The 24,681-nt window shown below is 39.3% G+C and overlaps 1 protein-coding gene across 2 annotated transcripts in view; it reads left to right on the top strand.

Annotated features, from left to right (window-relative positions):
• ENTREP2 (endosomal transmembrane epsin interactor 2) overlaps nt 1–24,681 on the top strand; it is a 1,488,859-nt gene that overhangs the window by 1,062,666 nt on the left and 401,512 nt on the right. For both annotated transcript variants that reach the window (XM_075342723.1, XM_075342722.1), the window contains exon 5: nt 24,193–24,300. In XM_075342723.1, the coding sequence (XP_075198838.1) occupies nt 24,193–24,300 (108 nt within the window). The remainder of the gene's footprint in view (nt 1–24,192; nt 24,301–24,681) is intronic.

The raw sequence follows: 24,681 nt of genomic DNA, 5'->3' as shown, positions 1-24,681 counted from the left end.
CAGTTTTCATAAAATCATTTTTGTAGGTTCCCTTTATCTTCTTTTCTCACTCTCATACACTTTTTAGACTTGCTGAACTTCCAGAATGAACATACCCTATAGGGTTTGCTAAAGTTTTGTAATATGCTGCAACAGCCAAAAATGTTGCAACCCTTGAAATTGTTTCAGAAAATGAAGTATTTCTCCCAGAAAATTATTGCACTGAAATATGTTTTGTTATAGCCATGTTTATTTCCTTTGTATGTATTGGAAATTACCAAAAAAATGAGAGAAAAAAATTGGATATAATTTCACGCAAATCCACAAAACTGGCCTGGACAAAATTGTTGCCACCTTTTCAAAAATTGTGGGTAAAGAACTGTGTTTCAAGCATGTGATGCTCATTCAAACTAATATGTGGGCAATATGAGAATAACACCTGAAAGCAGATAAAAAGAGGAGAAGTTGACTGAAACTTTGCATTGTAAGTCTGTGTGTGCCACACTAAGAATTAGAGAACAGAATAGGAGAAGAGAACAGTCTTAGGACTTGAGACCCAAAATTGTTCAAAAATATCAACAATCTGAAGGTTACATGACATTTACAACCCATGCCACTGTAGCTATTCTCCCTGGACTTGAATAGTAGAGAATAATTGTGAAAAAAGGTGCAATGCAGGATAGTCCAGATGTGGAAAAAGCAGCTCCATTCACGTTCCAAAGAAATTCAAGCTGTACTGAAGTGTGCATCAGTGTCAGCAAAAACTAACCATTGACATTTGAATGAAATGAAACACTACTGTATGTATCCATAAGGTATGGGCAAGTACCAAGCGAGCAGCAAAGATAAGAGAAAGGGACCCTGCATCTAGAGAAGAGGGAGATGGTGACCCCTGACCAAATGTTATACTGGTCCCTGGTGTCTCTCACGATCCTAGATAGGTTGTATGCGCTGAGTCGGATACCTGACGCTATGTATCCCTAGTGCTGGACCCTAACTAGGGAATAGGTGGGTTGAACTCTTCGTCAACCCCACTAAACACTAAAGGAAGACATAAGAATGACACATGGGGGAAAATGCATAAACTACTTATCCTCAGCTGACTCAAGCAGAAGTTCAGCAAAGCTTCAGCAACGATACCACCAATGAGTACAATCCACCTGCTTGCATCCAGAGCTTGAATGAACTGAATAATATCACCAGCATAACTCCAGGGAAGATGGGTATATTTTAGCAGAAGGGTAATACTGATATTCAGCAGTTGGACGGATGTTTAGCTCCCCTGGATCCTAAAGAGGAATAGATGAAAATCCAGCAGGAATGCTATCTAGTACAATGAAAATTAACCACAGGAACAACAGAAAGTCAAGGAGCATTTTGCGCAGGCAAACACTAAGAGCTTCTATTGCCAAAAACCACATGACTGTCTGTCACCTGTGACACACCCGTGAGAAGTAGTATGTGCTATTGGACAATAATAACATTGATCACTATGGTGCAAGAATCTGATGTATAAGCCATATACAAATAAAAGACAGCATCACGCCAAATGTAAATGTGCCTGCTAGTATACTGGGTGTCCCAATTTTCCTCAATATTCCCCACCTTTTGTTACCTTGCTCGCGACCAATGACATCTGAACCCTCTACTACGTTAGCCATTTGGCTGGCGAAGGGCGCAGCTTCCAGACTAATTTTTGTATTATAACTGTTGATTTTTCTGCTCTGCTACATTTGGTTCTTACAATACAAGTTTCAGTTATTTTGTTGCACAATGATATTTACAGTTATATCACTAGTTTCATTAGTATTATCCTCACAAGGTTTCAAGTAAATGCCCCTGTGTAGAATTGATGTTGTAGCTGTGTTAAAAAATCAGACAGAGAAGTAACAATGCAGCTGGAAAACTAAAAAGTTTTGTTCTTGAACCATAAAAAGTTTTTGTTCTTGCAAACCATAGACTAGATGAAATCTCAACCGAATTTATGATATTTTGATTTTATTTCAATTTGTTACAAAAATATCGGCAAGTAAAATCCATGTACATGTTTGTGACTAGAGACAGTTATATAAAATGAAACATTACTATTTTAGCATACAAAATCTAACAAAATATATAGTAGTATAGTAAGGCTGAAAAAAAGCAATTCCCTAAAGCTTAACTATTGTATTATTTCATTTCATACCTTCTTTGTAAGTTATTGATATTTCTTTATTTGATATGTAATTATAACTTCTCTAATAACAGCCGTCTTATACATGTATTTAGTCAACCACATAAAATATTATTCATTGGTGATAACCAGAAAATGCAGTGTTTCCAATATCAACTTCTAATCCATTTAAATTACTTTTAAAATTGACCACCGCATTTCCATTGGAAGAAAATAACAGTTTTACTACCAGAACAGTTAAAAATCCTTTTCTACGACAGTAATAAAATCCTCTCTCCTCTAGATTCCAAGAGTTTATGTGCAACAGTATAAGTGAATATAAACAATTTAAATACACCACATCGGCTGGCCTACCAAGATCAAGTTATAGCTCATCTTCCCATAAAAGCTAATCTGATTTGTCTAGCAGAACAAATGAGCCTCTGCTGATACTGAGTTATGGAGTTAGTTTATTTTTCCTAATATAATCCACCTAGCCTATATTTCTTATAGCACTTTCAAAAATGTAATAAATGTGGAAATTAAAAAGCTTGTTTCAAGACTGAAACTATTGTCCAATTGAAGTTTATGAAGGATTTTCTCACTTGGACAGACCTATATAAAACAGAACACACATGTTGTACCTGGCCTGTATATAAATCGCATGGTCAACCGGATAATTCTGCCACCAGACCCTATCAGACCAATGGCTGATCAAAAAGCTGGCTAAGGAAGCTAAACCTGTGGTTATTAGCATACAGAATATAGTATATAAAAAAGTGAGTAAATCCTTCATATTTTTATAAATATTTTATTATATATTTTCATGGGACAACACGAAAGATATGACACTTTGATACAATGTAAAGTAGTCAGTGTCCAGCTTGTATAACAGTGTAAATTTGATGTGCCCTCTAAATAACTCAATATACAGCCGTTAATGTCTAAATAGCTGTCAACAAAAGTGACCTTGGTGTTGTGTGACTCATTAGTGTTACTAGATCTAAGGTTTGAATGGGAAGTGTGTTAAATTTAGTGTTATGCCTCACACCGTCAGCATGGTGGCCAACACCATACAGTGGTTTAATAAGACAGATTCCACTCAGAACAGGCCTCACCATGGTGGACTAAAGAACTTCAATGCTTGTGCTCAGCGTCATATACAGCGGATGTCTTCTTGGAAGAAGGGGACAAAAAAAAGAAACCGAAAAAAAAATAAAATATTGTCTGGTCATTAAGTGATTAGTATTCTGTAATTTCCACCTTTTGATAATGTTTTAATTGTTGTTTTTTAAGTTTTACTCTAGTTCTACAGCATGTGCCATGTAAAAGAAAATTCCAATTTTCACCTCCTTATTCCCATATCATATACTTAATTGTGGAGATGATCACAAGTGGAGAGGGCTCAGGAAATGATCTCACACCACATGCTATATTATATAGCCAGCATTTGTGTCTAACAGCAGTGGCTGGAGATGAGCTCTGGCTGTGGCTGTCAACCATTTAAATACCACTGTCAATCTCTGACAGTGGTGTTTAAAGGGAATCTGTCAGCAGGTTCTTGCTATGTAATCTGAGGACAGCATGATATAGGGGTTACAACAATGAAATCAGTGTCGCTTATTAGGCTGTGTGTTGTTTCCACACAATCAAGGTTTTATCACCAGGGGATTATCACTGCCTGGATTACAGGGCTCCAGAGCAGTAGTCTGACCATGCCCACTCCTCTGAACAGCAGATCACTGCCAATAGACCATGTATACAGAAAATTCTAGTTGACAAAAAGTCCTAAAAAATAATCATGTGCATGACACTCCAACAATTATATTTAAACTAAATCCTCAGTTAATTGCACACAAAAAAAAAATAAAAAAATTTAATATATTTAAAAAAACCAAAACCATTTAAAAACCGGGAAATCTCTTATGAGGGACTTGAAAACTTCCAGGTAGTCAGAGGGAGAATAATGTAATACAATGATGATTCATAAAAAAGTTTGGACAGAAACTTATACCAGCAAAATTTACACAGAACAATTGTTACAAGGACAGTTCACACATAGATTAAGGCTATAGGTTCAAGCAGCATAGATATTATTGCACATCAATCCAGTGGATAAATACAGTAAATAAATGAATAAATTAGAAATAATAAATATATAAATAAATTATATTTTTTTATAATTTATAAATGGCTGTATACCATGAATTTAATGAGATATAAACTATGCAAAGTTGGTGTGATTAAATTAACAATTTAAATGCTAAAGTGTTCTTTAGTAGACAATTTCACAACAAAATATTAATAACAGACTCACCATCAAACATAGGTGTTGTCTCTCACATTTCCTTTGTTGTTTTTTTAAATTGATTAATACAATTTTCATTTTTAATTTATTTGGCATAAATTGCTTCATTACCTACGGGGTTTTTTTTGCAATTAACTAAGGGTTTAACTTAGGCCTCGGTTCCACTTGCATTTTGCACAGATGAGTGCAATCCAATAAAACATAATATTGCTCTCACTCTAGTGCAAAACTATGGGGCAGCGTCAATCTGTGATTGATTCGGCATGAGAAATGAATCACAGCATGCTGCATTTGGCAGAAAGTCTCGGCTCACATGCACCCATACAAGTCTATGGGTGCGTGTGAAACATCGCACTGCACTCGCATGTCATCCGTCTGCAGTGCGATGTACACAGAGACAGGCGGGGAGGAGATGGGGAGAAAGTGCTCCCTCCTTCTTCTCCACAGCTGTGATCCGATCACAAGATCAGATCACAGTCGCATGACCCTCGGTTGATGCTCACAGCAGATGGTCATTAGCATTTCGCTTCTGATGCTCTCGCATTGAAAGCTATGTGCAAGTGGAACTGAGGTCTTCAGCATGTATACAGAAAGCTGTGGTGTGAGTGGGGGGAGCTCGGCTACATGCTACATTTAATAACTCTGATTATATCACAACTGCTGCACCCAGTAAACTAAGTGATACATCATTGGAATCAGAGTCACTTTCTTGACATTATGCTGCTTTCAGATTATGTAGCAAAATTTGCTGACAGATTCCCTTTAAATGTAAAGTGTGCCGATGCTTACACATGCTGGTTGCCATTGGTGCTCTGTAATGCATTTGTAATAGGGTATCATGGCAGTCAGGCCCCTGTTGCTGCCATCTTGGTCTTCCTCTGAAGCTCAGCTATATGTTGAGTTTCAAAGGAGACTGTAATTTTCATATTTCGCAATCCCCCCCTTTTTTTTTTTTTTACTATTTTCCCGTTTTTTTAACACTTAAATGAAAAAAATCAATGCAAATTTGGCATCGTCATGTTTGACTGGTTTGGAGAATCAGAATCAAGATTCAAAGTAATTGCTACAAAGAGTGTATGCCATAAAAACAATACCCAAAAAGCATAGAGAAATCAATTTTTTTACATTTTCACCACATTTCACATTTTTTCCCATTTTTCAAATACGTTACATGGTGAAGGGAATGACATTATTCAAAGCTAAAACTCATCTCACAAAAAACATGCCAGAGAAAAAAATGAAAAAAGTTATGGTTCTGAGGAGGTAATAATAAAAGTGCAAAAAAACTAACTTGTCTGGCGATAAATAATTTATTTTACCATTTCAACTTAGGGAATAAATAGTGGTTTTAGGCATGATTGAATACCTCAAATATTTGGCTTCGCGAATATTTTCCGAATATTCGCGAATAGTCAAATAGCGGCGATTTATTCGGCAAATATCCGCGAAGCCGAATATTTAAGATATTCGATCATCCCTAGTGGTGATCTAAACGTAGAGCACTCATTCAATTTTAAGTGATAACTTAAAATGGCAATACACTTTAAAGTCTCCAGATGCCATTTGCGTTGAACATGTTAGCTATCATGAGTTATCATTGTGTTGTTAAGAGACTTCCTTAATTTTTAATGAGAACTTATTGAAAAAAAAATAGTAATTTTAAGCATAGTTTAAACCTTTTTTTCAAATTTTGCCTTGTTTTTTTCCACATATTGCCATGTTCAAATGGCCAACTATGTGTACACTACCTGTCTTGTCTTTTTGTTATACTACGTATGCTTGTCTAATTTTTAAATTTGTATTATTTCATTTGTAACTACAAATAATGTGTGTCAAACAAATGTCATCTTTAGAAGCTTGGTTGCTTGGGAATTAGAAGTAAAGGTGGCACCAATAAGAGTTCATGGATAATAACTTAGAGATGAGCTATTATAATTCAATAGCATGTTCCTTTATTTATCATCATAAGACAGGTTATTAAATACTGAGCACAGGAGCTAAAATGTTAGAAGAGCTGTAGTCGGTGGTATGAAAGTGGAAATCGATGAGCCATAATCAGTAAGGAAGCATTTGTTGAGCGAAGGCTTATGACTATTCCATTTTTCCTTTTATCTAGAAATTATTCTCTAATTTATTCCCATGACCTTATTTAATAAGGTTTGATATTTAAAGTACAGTCATAAATCAGAAGGCATCCAAGCACAGATACTATATTCTAATCATCAAGAAGAGCTTTTCATAGTATGTAAGACATATACAATTAGAAATCAGTCACTAATATTACCAGGCCTTAATTTCTGTCCCTTAAAGAATAATGTTAGCGAAAAATGTTTTCTTATATTATAACTTACAATTTACCTATGCATATAATAGAGTTGTTTTTTTTTTGAGAGGATGAATATACCCTCATACATGAGACAACAAGATGACCCCAATCTCTCTACAGAGGTTTTTATGTGGTTATCTTCATGCTATTAGTCCATTTTTGTCTTTATTATGGCCCTGGTAGTTAGGAGGAATTTGTAACGATATCAATTGACGAGCCAATATGTATCACATCATTATCAGGTGTACAAACTCATTATTACACAAGCAAATATTTTCTCGAAACATCGCTGTTGTGGTCGGTGGAAAGTTGCCAGTTATTCATTAAAGCATGTGTCACAAGGTGGTAGCGACTTATTACAAGGTGAAATTTTATGCCGACAAGCGATCATTTTTAAGCAAGTTGAAAGGTTTTGCGAGAATCAAACAATATTATGATTGCTAGCATCTATTTCCCACTGCGAACATCACTCTGTTTTGAATGATATTGTGGTTTTCCACTCGATTTTTGCCCCATCTAGTAAGGGCTTTAATGTTTACACACAATAAGCTGTGAACAAGTCACGGGGTATAATGTACATCTAAAAAGATTTTTATTCATGTGCAAACCGCAAAAATGAATGTAGTGTTCTGCTTCGAAAGGACACCAGTGTCTACCCATGCTCAAATAGATACATTTCCTTAGCTCTACTAATCTAGAAATCAATGCAATCCCTGTTATACTAAGGTTACAAGGTTTCTTATATATAGCTAAAATATAGCTGCATTTTAGTATTTATATCACAGCCACACAATCCAGACACATTTCTACAAACCAATCATAGGTTCACTGGAACCGCATGGCTTGGTGTTCGGCAGCATAATATCGACATCAAAATGTTTGTAACTGAGGTATTACATGACATTTGACATAAAAGTGAATGAATTAGATTGATTTCATATTAAAGGGGTTGTCCACTACACTGACATCCCCTTCTCAATCCTTATGTTTCCCTTTTTTAAAATAATAACACTCCTACTCATCCCTGGTGCCAGCGCAATTCCAGTGGTGTTGGAACTGTCTCTCCGGACAAATCTCTACTGCTCTCTCTTTTCCTCCAGATATATGTGATATGTCCGAAGGCAAGAAGAATGAAGATGCCACTGACTGGCCTCAGGGATCGCACAACATAGCAATGTTAGACAATCCCAGGAGAGACAGTGCCGACACCGCACACACGGCAAGGGGTTAACTTTACTCATTGCCGTGCTTGGTGATGTGGGGTCTGAGGATGTCACAGGTGGCCTTAGCCCGGTTTCAAGGCCCGAGGTGTACAATAAAGAAAGAGGGGGGATGATGGTGGAGGTTTCTTTTGTGATGCCATCTGTGGTACATGGCCAGGGAATAGCTGACACTGCTGTCACTGTCCTCCAGGGCTGATGGTTATAGCAGCTATTTCTGCTCCCCACAGGTGGAGCGGGCCCCGGGGAGGATGATTAGGGCTGTAGTAATGGTGGGTGCCGAAGCATGAAGAGCCGGCTCTGGCAAGGAAAGGTGGACACAGGCTCTGCGGGTTCAAGGCTTCTTTACTTACAGTCCTGGTTTACCCGGGAGATATCGGTCACCGCCGTGATGAGCCCCAGTTGATCCCAGATCCATTGGAGGTCAAAACCAGTACGGTGGTTGATGGGCCCTTCCTCCTTGTGCCTTTAGAGGTGGATTTCCACAGCCTGAAACTACTTGGGGAACTCGGTTCTTGAAAAGTGAACTCCCGTCCCGTATGCAGGTGCCGCGGGTCTGTGGTGGGGCCTGACTTGGATCACGACCTCGGACCCTATGTAGCACTGTGCTCCAAGAACTGTGGTGGCCAGAGGGACATACCATCCCCCTGGCCTGCATATTTTGGTGATACAACTTGAAGTATGTTCCACCCTAGGATTCTGAACCCTGCACTGCGCCGGTCCCGAGGGAGCAATGAAGCTCTCCCCTTGGCGACCGCATTGACTCTCGCGTCCAACCAGAGCCACCGGTAAAACCTGGCTACTCTCTTCCTCTCCTGCTGGAAAACTCCTTAACTGTTGTGTTGCTCCTAACTCCCCATGGTGACTGTTCCTCTGCTGGTTCCCTGTCACTAGTGGGTGACAGCCCCCCATGTTTGGTGACTGCATTAAGACCCAACCCTAGCTGGCCCCCAGTTGGGAGACCAACCTGGTTGTGTATATGAGTTGGTGTGTGGTGGAACCGGTACCAACCTCCTCTGGATCCAGTATGAGTACCACACCTTTAGTGAGGTGCAGTACCCTGTGGTGACTGAAGCCTCAGGGGCACCACACCAGCACTGGATGTCACACCGCAGGAACGGCACTGGCACTGGAGGTTACACCGCAGGAATGGTGCCAGCACTGGAGGTTACACCATAGGAATGGTGCTGGCACTGGAGGTTACACTACAGGAACGGTATCGGCATTGGACGTCACACCGTTGGAACGGCGTCGGCACTGGAGGTGAGTATAAGTGCTATTATCTATAAAAGGAAAATATGCAAATTGAGAAAAGGTTGTCTGAGTAGTGGACAACGCCTTTAATTTTAAGTAAAATAATTATATGGAGGTAAACATTCTCCCTTTCTTTTAGTAGTGTTATTCTAAGACATCAAGTAAAGGTCACAATTATCACAAGTGTGTTTCTTTACCCTTCTATCTAGCTTTTTAAATTACCCTCTATTTATCCCATCATTGGAAAAAAATATACAGTATTGTTTAGCACAGTTTGCTGTTTCAACATTCCTGCCATGATTCTGATGACCGAAATCAGAGCGTCTTAATCATCCACTTAAAGTAAACTGAGATGTAAGTTATACGATTTTATTAAACTCATTTTAAATCACTTCAGGAAATTGCCAAGATATTTATGTTGTGTCAAGTGGATTGGCTTATTATAGCAGCGTAGTATACTATATATGAATAATCACACCAGTTATACCGAGCACGGAATGTTCCTCTAGTTTAATCACAACATTTAAGAATTTGCATTGATGACATTTGTGTACAAAGTTGTTTTATTGTTTCGTAGATTGTGCCTGTGTTCTATTTTTTAATTAATTCAGATCAAATATCCCCAGTAACTGGGCATAGGATGGATGTTTTTTAATTATCTGAAAGATCATAAAAGAAAGGGAAGAGAAAAGTATTCACGGTGGGGAAGAGATGTCAATTGCTACAGCCAGGTTTCAATGAACATTACAAATTCTATGAGCTTTTCAATCCAGCAGAGGGTAAAATGAGTCACAATTTCACTGCGGATGATATGAGCGTGTTTTGCATTATTATTCTAACTCTTATCGAAATAAACAGATTAAATTACTTCAGCTTTTTTTTTTTTAATCATTTTTTTTAGAATGGATCTTGTGTTAACTTTATATTTTCCAAGCAAGGCACAAGCAGAAGAGTGAAGAATTTGATTTTGATTGATTTTTTAGTCACTTTAATTTAGACTGGCTTTTGAGATAATCGCTTAGTCCAAATTCAAACTAAGCAAAATTCATGTTATATACTGATGAGATCAAATTAAAATAATTAAATTCTATGTCGTATGATATTACCAGTGAATCAATAAAATATACAATTCAGTATTCTACAAAATAACTGAATAACTGAAATTGCATTTACTATTCCATACCTTGACACTAGGAAATTCAATGATTATTTCTTATACATACAAGAAGCTGAATGGTTGACCAATGACTAGTGAATCAATACTCAAAGTTAACTCTTCTTGGATTATGATCCCCTGGGATGGCAAGGTGAACATTTCAGTATTATGCCCCTTGAACCAGATGTGCTGAGAACTCCCAAGTGGTTTGTTTTTTTCTTATAGAACCATTCACTGTTAGTGGGAACAACAGATATAGAAGAGGGTCAGTTTATTTCTCCTAACCTCATAAAAGATAATAAAAGAAAGAATTCCCACTAGTATCTGAGTTTTCTGTTATTCCTTGTTTTTATTTCTTACAGGTGTTGTTTAGGATTGAAAAATATGACTTTGCTTCAAAAAGGCACCATACCTGTACAAACCTAAAAAGTTCTGGTCTATTAAGCTGAGTGAAGTTGACCTGCAATACCACACACAACCGGTGGAGTAGGGATGACTCGTGGAAGTTCGGGTTCTGTGGGTTCAACCAAATGTTAGATAAAGTTCTGTTCTTGACCCAATGTAGAATATTGTGGCACATCTGACATAAGTATGGGTGCACCTTTAGGGTCTAAATCCATAGAGATGAAAGATATGGCATCTTAGCATTGGCGGACACCGCTGATGACTCTCCATGCCACCAATGCAGGCAGTTCCCTCCACAGCAGCACGTTAAATTGATGAAAGTCTGTTATAAGACGGAAACATCTTTATATTTACTGGACTTGCTTCACAAATAAACTTTCACCTGATTTAATTGTCCTCTGGGAGTGCCCGGCTTTATTTTTCATCTATTCTTGACCTAAACTTGACCTGAACCTCATTTGAAGTCACTGATTGGGCAGTTTGGCTCTTCGTCAACATACAACCAGCCATAAATAGCACAATTCCGGGAGAGGCAAGGCAGGATTTCTTTTGTACACACTACATCCGATAACGTTGATTTTACCCCTACTGCAAGTCATTCAAACACTGCGACAGTGCCCACTGGGTTGAACACCAAGTGTACCCAAGCACAGTGATGCTCACGCGAGTGTGCAGTATACGGAAAGCACCAGAACTCTGATTTTTTTTTTTAAAAGTAGGTGTTCGGTACGACCACCAAACTTTAAAGTTTGGGTTCGCTAATCTCTTGAGACACGCTTTCTAGAATAAAACAGCCATTTTTCATTAATCTTGCATAACCCTTTCAAGGATTATTTTATACTGACCATTGTATAGTATAGAAAATGCTAAGCTGTTTCCAAGACTTTCACATTTCTGCATATGGGCTCAAAATTTTACAAACGGTGCTATATATTTACCTTAGTGTAGGAGTGGAATCTTATACATCCACTCTACTTCTACTGTTTTTGCTCTGCTAGTAATGAGGGACAGAAACAGAAGTACTTAGGGAAGTATATGAACATTTTGAGCTTTTATGCAGATATTTCTCAATTCATCTACTTTTCAAATATGTTTTGAATTGGCACAATACTATGTGTTACTATGTGTTAATACTATGTATGACTAAGTGTTAGTTTGCAATTACTGTAGTTACATGACACATTTGCTTTCTGAGGTTTACCAGCACTTTAGAAAATTAAATTTGCTTCTCAATAACTACAAAGGTGGAAATATGGAGTTAGCAAGCGGTGATGAAAGTGGAACAAGGGACATTTTTTTTTCTAATGCTATTAGTAAAGTATGTTACATAAAAAAAACTATGTAAAGGTTGGATGGGTGTAGTTTCCAAAGTGTATGTTATTCTCAACATACTAAGTATTAACCTTTTATTTGTGACTGCATTGTCATTTATTTTATAGAATTTAAAGCCTTTAATTCAATTTTAATGTTAATTTGAATTATCTTGATCCTGTAAATATTAGTGTGATCAATCACTATGTTTTCTGTCCCTGTTGTGTATTAACATAATAAAGAAAGTGAAAGAGAATTAAGCTTTTTTTTATTTGTTTAAGAGATTCTGAGAAATCCGTAATCACCTTAAAACCTTTAACCTGGAATAATATTCATTGCAACCTGCATATGATTAACAGATTACTCATCACAAAGAATAATAGCTCTTCAGTGTCACTCATGTCACAACAGATAATCCGGAATTTATATGAATATGCAAAGAGCTGTATGAATATGGGATTTAAACTTTACATATCCTTAAAGAGTTATTCCCAGAATCGTATTACTTATTAAGCACAGTAAATGCCTACTTATACTTATCACACAGACTAAAGCTGGGTTCACACATAGCGACAGCAACAACAACGTCGCTGTTATGTCACCATTTTCTGTGACGCAACAGCGACCTTGTAAGTCGCTTTATGATCACTGCTTAGCTGTCAAACACAGCAGACGCAACAGCGATCATAACGACATGCGTCGCTGTGCTACATGTGCAGAGAGCAGGGAGCCGCGCACACTGCTTAGCGCTGGCTCCCTGCACTCCTAGCTACAGTACACATCGGGTTAATTACCCGATGTGTACTGCAGCTACATGTGCAGAGAGCAGGGAGCCGGCACTAGCAGCTAGAGAGGCGGACGCTGGTAACGAAGGTAAATATCGGGTAACCAGGGAAAGGTCTTCCCTTGGTTACCCGATGTTTACCCTGGTTACAGCTTACCGCAGCTGCCAGATGCCGGCTCCTTGCTCGCTTCATTTCCTCGCTCTCTCGCTGTCACACACAGTGATGTGTGCGTCACAGCGGGAGAGCGACGACCAAAAAATGAAGCTGGACATTCAGCAACGAGCGGCGACCTCACAGCAGGGGCCAGCTAGTTGCTGGATGTCACACACAGCGACGGGACGTCGCTGCTACATCACAGAAAATGGTGACGTAGCAGCGACGTCGTTGTCGTCGTCGCTGTGTGTGACACCACCTTAAGCCCAACATAACATTTCTTTATTGTACACTTGTGTCTTTTTTCATCTCTATCTGCCCCTTGTGCAACTATCTTCACATTGTTCAATGGGCAATTCTATTCTTACCCTGCTAAACCTACATTTCCCAGCAGCACTTGAGCCTCCCCCTCTCTTGTGTCCTCCTGATTAGCCACACTCTGAGCTATTATCAAGATAATCTAAGTGTAGAATCCACTAATAAGTGTCTGTGAATTTTTTGCTCCTGCATAGTACCCTACCTATTCAATTTTACCTTCTGCCATCGACATCAGTATAGCTACCTGTTGGATTTTACATTATTTTAGCTGGTTTATAGTACAGCTAAACTCTCTCGCACTCCCCCTAAAGGCCCCTATACACACTTACACACTGAGACTTTCTAGCGATTCCACCAGCGATCCCGACCTGGCCGGGATCGCTGGAAAGTCTCTAAACAGTCGCTGGTGAGCTGTCAAACAGTCAGATCTGGCCAACGACGCAGCAGCGATATGGACCTGCAGAACGACCTCGCTGGTCGTTGGGGACGTGTCACACAGCAGCTATTTGACGACTCACACCTATGTTTGGGGCGTGGTGTTTGGCATTGAAGCCATCTAGGTGTCCTTTTTACATGCCCCCCTCAGCTTCGATTGGTGATCACTACTGCGTTCTTATTGGCGACCCTGAGCTTGGAAAGACTGGCAAAAGTTGCGCTTGTATATCCTTTGTTCCAGAGCTTCTAATGCTTAGCGGATCTTTGTAGAGTTCTCTGTGCGGCGACTCCACACTGGTTTATATATACGACATCAATACAGCTTCAATCAAATGATGCTTACCGCATAGGCTTTATAGTATTGCAGACTGGAGAACTCTCTAATGATCCGCAAACCAGCACGCTCAGGAACAAGGTAGCTTTGAAACAAAGGACAGAAGGGCTAAAGTTGCCTTCTTTTCAGAGAAAGCCGCCCAATCAGAATGCAACATCAACATCCAATCGGGGGTAAGGGGGCGGGAAAGGGAATGCTATAGCACGCCTGTGGGCTGGGTTCTAAGTCGCTAATGATGTCGTTGTAACGGTGTCAAACACACCGATGCATGCTGCGCAGCGGGAAACAAAGGACCAAAAAATGTCCCTGAACGATTTGTAGCAATCAGCAACCTCATTGCGGGGGCCAGGTCGCTGATGCGTTTCACACACTGCAATGTCGCTGGGGAGATTGCTATTACGTCACAAAACCGGTGACGTTACTGCGATATCACTAGCGATGTTGCAGTGTGTAAAGGGCCTTAACAGAGCCTGTGTGTTTTGCTACTGCTGAAAGGTCAGGGATGTGAAACTCTAAATTCTTCTCTGTTGCTGCATATGGCAGAGGATTATCATATGCATCAAGCTCAGCTCCTCTCAGACCACTATACAGTATGTAAAGCCCCATGCTACAATATATATATATATATATATATATATATATATATATATATATATATATATATTTTCAGCCCTGTATACACAGCCCCATTCTTCATTCCTTCAATATATCACTCTCTTGGCCACATCCTTGCAGTATATCACTCCTTTCAGCCCTTTATACATAACTCCATCCTACAGTACATTGCCCTTCTAAAATAAAAGCATACAGGTATACTGCTGCTTCCTGGGATGAGCTCTGTCCTCATCCTATGACATCACCTCTCACAGCATCCACTTCATTTTAGACATGACTTAAAGGCGAGTTATGCTGGAAGCAAACAAGCTGTGAGAGGCTGAACTGTACATAAACTATCAGGAGCACTGGAACTACTACAGGAGGCTTCTACTGGCAACTGGGGGGCAGTAGAGTTTGCAGGGGCATCCATTGGGGAGTGATATGTGCAAAATGGAGTAGATTTCAACATGAGTTTTGATGTAAAAAAAAAAATAATAATAAATCTATGTGTACATTATTATAATCCCACAAAATGATTTTGGGAACAATCCTTTAAATTCTCCTGTTGTAAAACATATGGATATTTTATTCTATGTTATTAAATGCTAAAATTTTTAGTTATATAGGTTGAAAAAAGACCTAGGTCCATCTAGTTCAACATTCCTCCACCAATTATATATCACTAAATTATTTATAGCCAACAATGTTGTGTGTACTGGAAATCATCCAGCCTTTTTTTTTTAAATTGTTATAGTGTCTGCCATTACTACCTCTTGTGGTAGGGCATTCCACAGTCTGACTGCTCTAACTGTAAAGAACCCTTTCCTATTTAGCTGCCCCAATCTCTTTTCTTTCACATGCAGTGTATGCCCCCTCGTCCTTAGTATTGTCTTTGGAAGAATTAAGTCATGTGCCAGTCCTTTATATTGACCACACATGTATTTATATATATAAATGAGATCTCCTCTGAGACGTCTTTTTTCTAAGCTAAACAAATCTAACTTTTTCAACCTTCCATTCCTTGTAGTAGTCTAGTTGCCCGCATTTGAACTGACTCTAACTTCTGAATATCCATTTTAAAATGTGGAGTCCAAAACTGGATTCTATGTGACTGATGTGACCTTACAAGGGATTTTTAGAGGGGTAACAATACGTTCGGATCAAGGGAATTATTCCCTCTTTTTTTACACCCTAAAATCTTATTTGCTTTTGCAGCTGCTGCTTGACATTGAGTGCTGCTGCTCAGCTTACTTATAACCAGAATACCGGTCTTCTCCCAAGTCCTTTCTCTTCATAGATATTGCAATAAAGTATTATCTATGTTCAAAGTGATTGTCCACCGCTTCTTTATTTTAACAAATGATTGGGACTTGATATTGTGGCACTTACTAATATATAACTTGTCAGTGCAGCCTCTGCAGCCAGGTGATTGTAGGTATCCAATAGTAAGAATAGCTCCGACACACTTTTTTAAAAGAGTAAAGAGAAAAAAATCTTTTGATGCTTAAATATATTTATTTATTTGTGCATAGGTCAAAGGATAATGTAAATCTCATCACGTTTCGACTGTATACATGCGATCTTTGTCGAGGATAGGATTATCTGAGATAACAAAAAAAATACATAATCAACCTACGTTTTGCACATTAACAGAATCAAGAATGACAAAATTAAGTTTTTTGGTCGCTGCAATACCACAAAAAATGCTGTAACAAGCGATCTAAAAGTCATATCTATCCCAAAATGATATCCATAAAACATTATCTCACCCCATAAAAAAATAAGTCATCACATGACCGTAAAATGAAAATGCTACGGGTCTCGGAAAATGGTGACACAACCACCCAATTTTTTTTCCCCATACTTCTGATTTTTTTTTTACCACTAAAATAATAAAAAAAGACATGTTTGATATTACTATAATTGTACTAATGACGAGAATCATATTGCAAGGTGATGTCTACCAACAAATGTAACAACAATTCCAAAAACAACTTGTCAGAATTCTGGGGGGGGGGGGTTCACAACTGCGCCACATGTGGATTTTTTACCCTATTTTACACTATGTGGCAAAATAAATGGTGTCATTCAAAAGTAAATTTCAGCTCACAGAAAAAGAAAAAAGTTATGGCACTAGTTAGAAGGAATGAAAACGCAAAGATGGAAATTGGCCCCGCCATGAAGAGGTTAACGCTATATTAATTTTTAGTGATCATATATATTTTCCTTTTTATTTCAGATTTTTTACATTATAGTGAAAGATCACTGCATTTTTTAGCATGTCAGTATGTCTTCAGCAAGCCATATTGTGTCACATAGTATAGCACGGTCTGATTTGCAATAGAAGTAGGAAGCAATTCTGTAACAAATAGATTCTGAACATGCAATCTTCTCCTGTGTATTTACAGTAATATCCATGACTGCACAAGTGGAGAGACAAATCTATGCTGATATGCTTCATTACATATAATGTATGCCAAGGTGTCCTCTGCTTCTAAACCTGTCCTGAAACCTACTCTGTGGGACACATTGAGTGCAGTCAAGCAAGAGTTTATCATCTGAAGGTTACAACGTGATTCCGAGCATTTCACGTCATCTTACCCTTCTGAGAGTGGTGTATATCCTTGCACAGAAAATTGCTTCATGAGACCCTTAAAGTGAGCTAAGTAATCCTTTGGGACAGCTGTTAAATTTATCAAGAAGCTGTTTGGTCCTTACTGCTCTTCTGTACTGAGTTCAGATCTTAAATATATGTACTATATAATGGGCATCTGCAAGGATTTAACATGAAGAACATAGCAGTCTTTTCTTTTTATTGTCTATGTACAGTAGGGAATATAGGTATTTGATACAATGCCGATTTTGCAAGTTTTCTCACCTACGAAGAATGGAGAGAGCTGGGTACACTTCAACTGTGACAAAAAAAACCCAAGAAAATCACATAGTATGAATTTTAAATAATTAATTTGCATTTTATTGCTTGAATTAAGTATTTGATAGCATAGAAAAAAATAACTTAATATTTGGTACAGAAACCTTTGTGCGCATTTCCAGAGGCGTTTCCTGTAGTCCTTGACTAAGTTTCCACTACAGCAGGGATTTTGGCCCATTGCTTCATACAGATCTTCTAAGTTTTGGGACTGTCGCTGGTCAACATTGAGTTTCAGCTCTCTCTAGAGGTTTTGTATTGGGTTCAGGTCTGGAGACAAGCAAGGCCACTCCAGGACCTTGAAATGCTTCTTGCAGAGCCACTCCTTAGTTGCCCTGGTTGTGTGTTTCAGGTCATTGTCATGCTGGAAGACCGAGCTACAACCCATCTTCAATACTCCTAGTAAGGGAAGTAATTTGTTGGCTAAAATCCTGCGATACATGACCCCCATCCATATTCCCTTCAATATGGTGCAGTTGTCCTGTCCCCTTTGCAGAAAAGAATCCTCGAAGTATCATGTTTCCATCCCCATGCTCTATGGTTGGGGCAGTGTTCTTGGGGTTGTACTCATCCTTCTTCTTCCTCTAAACATGGCAAGTGGAGATGATACCAAAAAGTTCTATTTTGGTCTCATTTGACCACATGACCTTCTCCTATGCCTCAGACTGACTGCTGTGTATAAACACAAGTTTAATACAAACTCACCAGGGGTGAGGGTTTGGAGAGTGGACATTTTGTAATAGGAAGCACTAAATGATAAGAAGGTTGAGGCTACTTAATCACAGTTAAGAAAAATGATTATATATGATAATTGAAACATATGATAACAAAAATAGATGACCCTGGAGGATCCCTTTAATGCCTCTTTCACATGTACGTGCCTCCAGTACGTGTTTGGCAGTTTTCTCACATACCGGAGACACGTCCACACGTAGACCTATGTATTCCTATGGTTTTGGACACATGTAAGTATTTTCGCACGGAACGTGTGTCCATTCCGTACTTACGTGTGTCCGTGTGTTTCTCATGCCGACATGTCCGTTTTCTCTCTGGCATCACAGGTGTCACACGGAACGCAAACGTGTCACACGTAACGCAAACGGACCACATGGATGTGTTCCGTGTGACACGCACCGGAGAAAAGACGTGTCTGTGAGAAAAAAAAAAACCTTTACTCACCTTCTCCTGCCTTCCTGTCTCTGCCGCTGCTGTCACTTGCTGCCGACCTCCAGGAGACCAAAGATCAGCACCAAGGACAGCGATGCCAGGGACAGGTGAGTAGAAAGTTCCCGTTCTCCGTGTGTTATCACGGATAACACACGGAGAATACACCTGTGCCATACACATGGCACACCGAGGGCAATACACACTTTTGACACGTCCGTGAAAAACGTACATGATTTTCACGGACGTGTGAAAGAGGCCTAAAATAAATTTTTAAATAAATGTTCAATTTATTGATTTTATGTTCCTTTTGTAAATTTAAAGGTAATTTGTCAGCAGATAGTTGTTATGTAATATAACAGCAGTATGCGGTAGGGGCTGAGACACTGATTCCAACAATGAACCACTTAGTTTACTGGGGGCAGCAGTTATTATGACAGAATCAATGTTTTCTCTACTGCAGATTTAGCAGAGCTTGGAATGTTGAGCACTGTATAACCTGCCCACAACAATGAGTGTCAGCTTTCTGTATATAATCTATATTGGCGGAGAGCAGTTGATCAGTGTTGGGGGCAAGGTTGGTCCAGCAAGCACAAGACAGCTAGTCAGATTGTGATAATTCCTGCTGATTAAACACTGAATTTATTGAAACAGAAACACACAGCCTAATAAGTGACACATGACTGGCATTAGAGTCTCAGCTCTTACACCATGCTGCTCTCAGAACACATAGAAAAAATCTGGTGACAGATTCCCTAAAAAGAAAATCCAACATCACCGGTCACATGTATAAAAGGTTGTGGATTTTTTTCATATATGCAACAAGTTAAAGCTTGTTTATTCCAAAAGGTAAAATGTTTTGAACATAATGGCAATGATTCATCAAGACCAGCAATATTCAAGCTGGAATTGAAGAGGGTACATGTTTGAGTCAGACGCTCATATTTCATACAAGCATGTGCGCCTACTAATGAATCAAGAGCATCAGATGAGTATCAAGAGCCTGCCTCCAAGGAGGTGGCCAAAAATCTTACGCCAGTCAATATTCCAATGCTAAAAATATAGGAAGATACTTATTTATCATGCAATATCATGAAGGAGTCATCTGGTTGGCTCCATGTGTATTCTGCAGATGAGCCAATGACCCAAAACGTACAGCCAATGTCATTAAAGGAAATTTGTCAGCAGGTTTTTGCTATGTAATCTGCTACCAGCTGAAATTACACAGCTGACCTCAACCCCCAAAAATATTACCCCATTTGCCACCGCAGCAGGGCAATTGGGAAGAGCCAGGCAAAGTGTCAGGATTGGCTCATCTAATGTGATGCGCCAATGCTGGTACAGCTATTGGTGGACATTTTTAGGCTGGGAAATGCCAAATAACCATGGACCTTTCCACCTTGATAATATCAGCCCGCAGCTGTTTGCTTTACCTTGCCTGGTCATCAAAAATTAAGTGACCCCATGCCATTTTTTTAGCACCCTTTACTGCCACATAAAATGCACTAAAGGGTGCAAGTGTACAATATTGAATGTACTGTAATAGCAATTAAACCTTGCCTATATGTCTGCTCTAATCTAAGCTCTCCATCCTAGATCAACTATACCTGAACTGTTTCCAGAGGATACTGTGCGGGGCATCGCACCCCCGGGTCTCATATCAGATATAAGACCAGTGATGCAAAGCAGGCAGTTAATCACAGTAATTCCAGTAGTCAACATGGCTATAACGTTACTGTAAGTGGCAGGCAATCCTCCCATGTTTATTCGCTGTCTATAAGCCTCAAAAAATGCGGGGGAAGGGGCTCAAGCATTGTGGTTTAGCACCCGCAATACTCAATCGAGTAACGACTGTAAGTGAGCAGCCCGATTTTCAATTGAGTAACGAGCATACCCGATCAGCTTTATGTTGGATCGAGTAAGGAGCAGTGGCGGTCACACTTGCCCATTACTAGTGGTCACAGCAAATATTAATTTGAGTTACATTTATCTTTTGTTCATTGACTTTTTATTTTGTTAATTGATAATCTAAAAATGAACTATTAACATTTATTTTTTATAGTATTCTTACTTTACAGCATTGAATAAAAAAACAAACATCTCATCCTCAGAAAGTCTTATATTTAGGTAAATACAACCTTGGGTGAAAAACAATACATGACATATCACAAAAACTGGGACAAAATGCCGAAACAGTGTATAAAAAAAGTACACCCCATAAATCAGTAGCTTGCAGATGCATAGAATTCAGAGTGTATTTAGCATTTCTCATGACTGTATATATATTCATATAAATTTATATGTAACCCATAAGTCAGGGGAGATGCAGTGCTGATCACAAGTTGTTTTGTCAGAATGCTGAGCACTGATTAACATCACCATGGTAACCGTAAACATAATACTTATGGCTGATTAGCATGATCTTTCATGATAATTATGTTGCTGGATTCATACCTTCAAAGTGAAATGCTAATTGTTTTATTTGTATTGCTGCGCTGTAACCTTTCACTGCAGGAAAGGCAGGTGTGTCCTACTTCTGCTTGTGAAAGAGCTCGTCTATGATTAGCAGTCAGGAGTCTCGTGTTGCGTCAGATTTTGGCAAGTAATATGGCAGCTTCCTGTAGAAAAGCTGTTATAATGATTCAGGTTTCACAAACCTGTCTGGAGTTTTAATATATCTCCAGGCAATAAACTAAACTTGGATGGTGTTCTGGATCCCTTACGTGTAGTGGTTTGTCTATGTTTTTGTAAACATCGTAATTTATTCTCCGGTATGTTGCTTCCATTTTTGCTACAAGCAGAAGCTTCATTTATTCAGCTTTGTTTCCCCCTGCTTTTCTTAAAGGACAAGGTCAGAGCCAAGTATCCGTCCATTTCTACTCATATTTGTGTAAAGTGCCAGGTAGGGGCAGTCGTGGCCGAGGGTTGCGGTCCTCAACCCACCCCGGCACAGTGCAGACATGGGGGTCAGAGTAGTGTATGGAGTGAGTGTGGAGGTGGTCCTTTCTGTTGCTGCATTTCTGGGTCTTCAGCCGGCTTCTCAGGATCACATTCACTACAATTGGCCTCAAACTGAACATTAGTGATGGGCGATCTCCCCGATGGTCAGGATCGGGAGCCTCGTCCGATCGTTTTGTAAAGATTGAGATTGGGATCGAGATAACACGATCTTGCATCCAATCACCGATCTCGGGCTTTACAGTTATGGGTTGGGGCGGGGGGGTTGTAAAATAAAAAATATAGTTAATAATAAACATTGTCATTATACTTACAGGTCCCGCGACGCGTCCTGCAGACTCTGCCTCCCGGCTGCTTTTGATTCCGCGTCCGATCATTGCTGTGCCGCCGGTAACCAGCACTGACTTACAGGACCTTCAATGATGTCATAGCCATGTGACCAGTCTGATGTGAATGTTGTACAGACATTGGCTTACAGACTGGTCATTTGACTATGACATCATCGAAGGTCCTTTTAACTGAACTTTGACTGTCACTGTGCGAGTGTCGCATCACACCGCACAATCTCCCCAGCTGCATATATTTCCATGCAGCTGAGGCGCTCTTGTCCGGAGATTGTCAGGCCGTTCGGGGTGATGTGAGACTGCACGAGTCATATCCTCAGTGTCAGCCTGTTTCACACTCTGTATAGAGCGATGTAGCAGAACTGACAATGCTCTCTCTGCTTCTCACTGTGTATAGACTGTGCCTATGTCTGTAGCTGTCCGTTTTATCTGTGCTGAGAATCAAAAATACCGTGGAGCGCTACGTCATTTTTTTTAATGATTTATTTTTATACAACTATATACTGTGTACATAAATAGGTGTGACATTTAAAGGTGTGTGGCTTTCAAATGGGCATGATTTTTTAACACAAGGAGGGAACCTGTTAAAAATTTGAATCCCACCTTTGCAGTAAACCTAATACAGCAAAAGCCAAGAACTCTCCATCTCAGCCAGACATCTCTTCAAATTGTAAGGAATGAATGATTGGAAGTCTCAAAGTGACTGACTGTAACAACAGATGTAAGAGGGTATCCAATGCCCTACCTACCTGAAGAATGTTGTGACCAATTATAAGTGTTGTGTAATGATGTATTTGTGGCTAACATCTTTTCCTGTGTAATCTGGTTGGCTGCCACAAGGTGTCGCTGGGTCCCTAATCCCTTAGTTTTAGAGGGTGTAGAGGGAGTGACAGGCTGGCAGGGGTTAAAAGGGCAAGGACGGTACCCAGCAGATGAGGCAATATAGGGAGTCAGTTTCCTGGTACAAGAGAGATAGGAAATGAGTGAGACAAGTCAAAAAAGACCTGCAGGGTCAGATGAAGCAGAGTGGAGTCGGGTAGTGTGGAGGTGTCGGGCCGAAGAGATAGAGGAAGAAAGAGAAAAGGAGGGTGCAGTAGAGTATGAGCCTTTCAGCAGTGAGGCTTAATTCCAAAAGGAGAGGATAAATTACCCATTGGTGGCCATAGCTGCAGTACCGGGCTCGGTAGGGAGAGGAATGTTTCTAAATGATTATGATGACAAGTCTGCCTTAAAGAGATGGAAACTGTGTGCAAACCAACTCTTCAGTAAAGGTATGAGAGTTTTAAGTGGTGGTGTATTCATTTCTGACATCACATTACATTCTTATCATTCTATACATTACATATATATTAATAGGCTTGTGTCTTCAGGTGTAGGAGTGTACACCCTTCAAAAAAATAGACATTGTTGTAGAATCATTTATTAAAGACCTATGTAATACACTTACTGCTATCTTCACATATATACCGTGCTCTCTCCTGAATAGCAAGATTCTGATGGAAATCCCGACAGAGCCATTCACTATTATGAGGCCAAAGGAGTCACTTTGGACGCTCCCTCCTTCCATCCCGGCAGGATTCATTTTTTTACGACATGCACAAGAATGTGACAAAGACAAACCATGTTCTTTTTGCTCTCATTATCATAGGGTAGGATCATTAGCTAAGCTATGTTGGAAGCAATTAGTTGATGAAATAGCTAAGGTCATGATAGCCAAATAAAAAGCATTTTGACTCTGTTGAGAGAAAAGCCTCTGTTCCCCCAACAATCATTATTTTTTCCAAAGCCAGTATCTTAGCAAGACTAAATTCACAGGGAAATATTAATAACATATTGCTGTAATATGCGGTAATGGCGAGTACAATATTGTGATATATTAGTGTCCTCAAAGAGTTCATTTGCAAGGGGTTAAGATCTGAATAAGCAACAGTGCAAACTAATTAATCCCACACCGAACAGATAGCAAGTGACAGCCGCTATTATCAAACCAATTAAATATGTTTGCAGTCCTGTCACATACATTTGTAAGATAAAACCTGATGGTTTTCTTTGCATTTTTTACAGGACCTGTTGTTCAGTGTGTGTGCTCTGAATATCATCTCTACAATTGTCTGTGCCTTGGCTACAGCAATGTGCTGCATGCAGATGGTTTCTGCTGATGTTCTACAGCTGGTAAGTAACACAAAGGCTACAGAACCAATGGTTGTGACTTATGAAACCACCTAGTCTGTGGCCATTCCGGCTCTTTCCATACAATGTCTGTTCTGCACGCTGGTCATATACACCACAAAAATCTTCCGGTGTAAATATCTACATGTGCGTAGACTTTCTTAGATAAATGTACAATAAAATAGATTCATTTGCCCTACAATTAGTTAGCAGCCTCAACTGTATAGAAAAAAAAGCTAACTACAATTTCCAATACAACTGAATAAAACAAAGAGATCACACTGTATGACTATTGACAAGCACACAAAAATTAGAAATATACAGTGGGTATATATTAAATTTTTCACTCGTTTCATTGCAGCCATTTGGTAAATTCAAAAAAGT

The sequence above is a fragment of the Anomaloglossus baeobatrachus genome, chromosome 4 (genome assembly GCF_048569485.1).
Source record: "Anomaloglossus baeobatrachus isolate aAnoBae1 chromosome 4, aAnoBae1.hap1, whole genome shotgun sequence".
NCBI lineage: Eukaryota > Metazoa > Chordata > Amphibia > Anura > Aromobatidae > Anomaloglossus > Anomaloglossus baeobatrachus.
The sequence above is the reverse complement of the archived record's forward strand: the minus strand, read 5'-3'. Positions and strand labels throughout refer to the sequence as shown.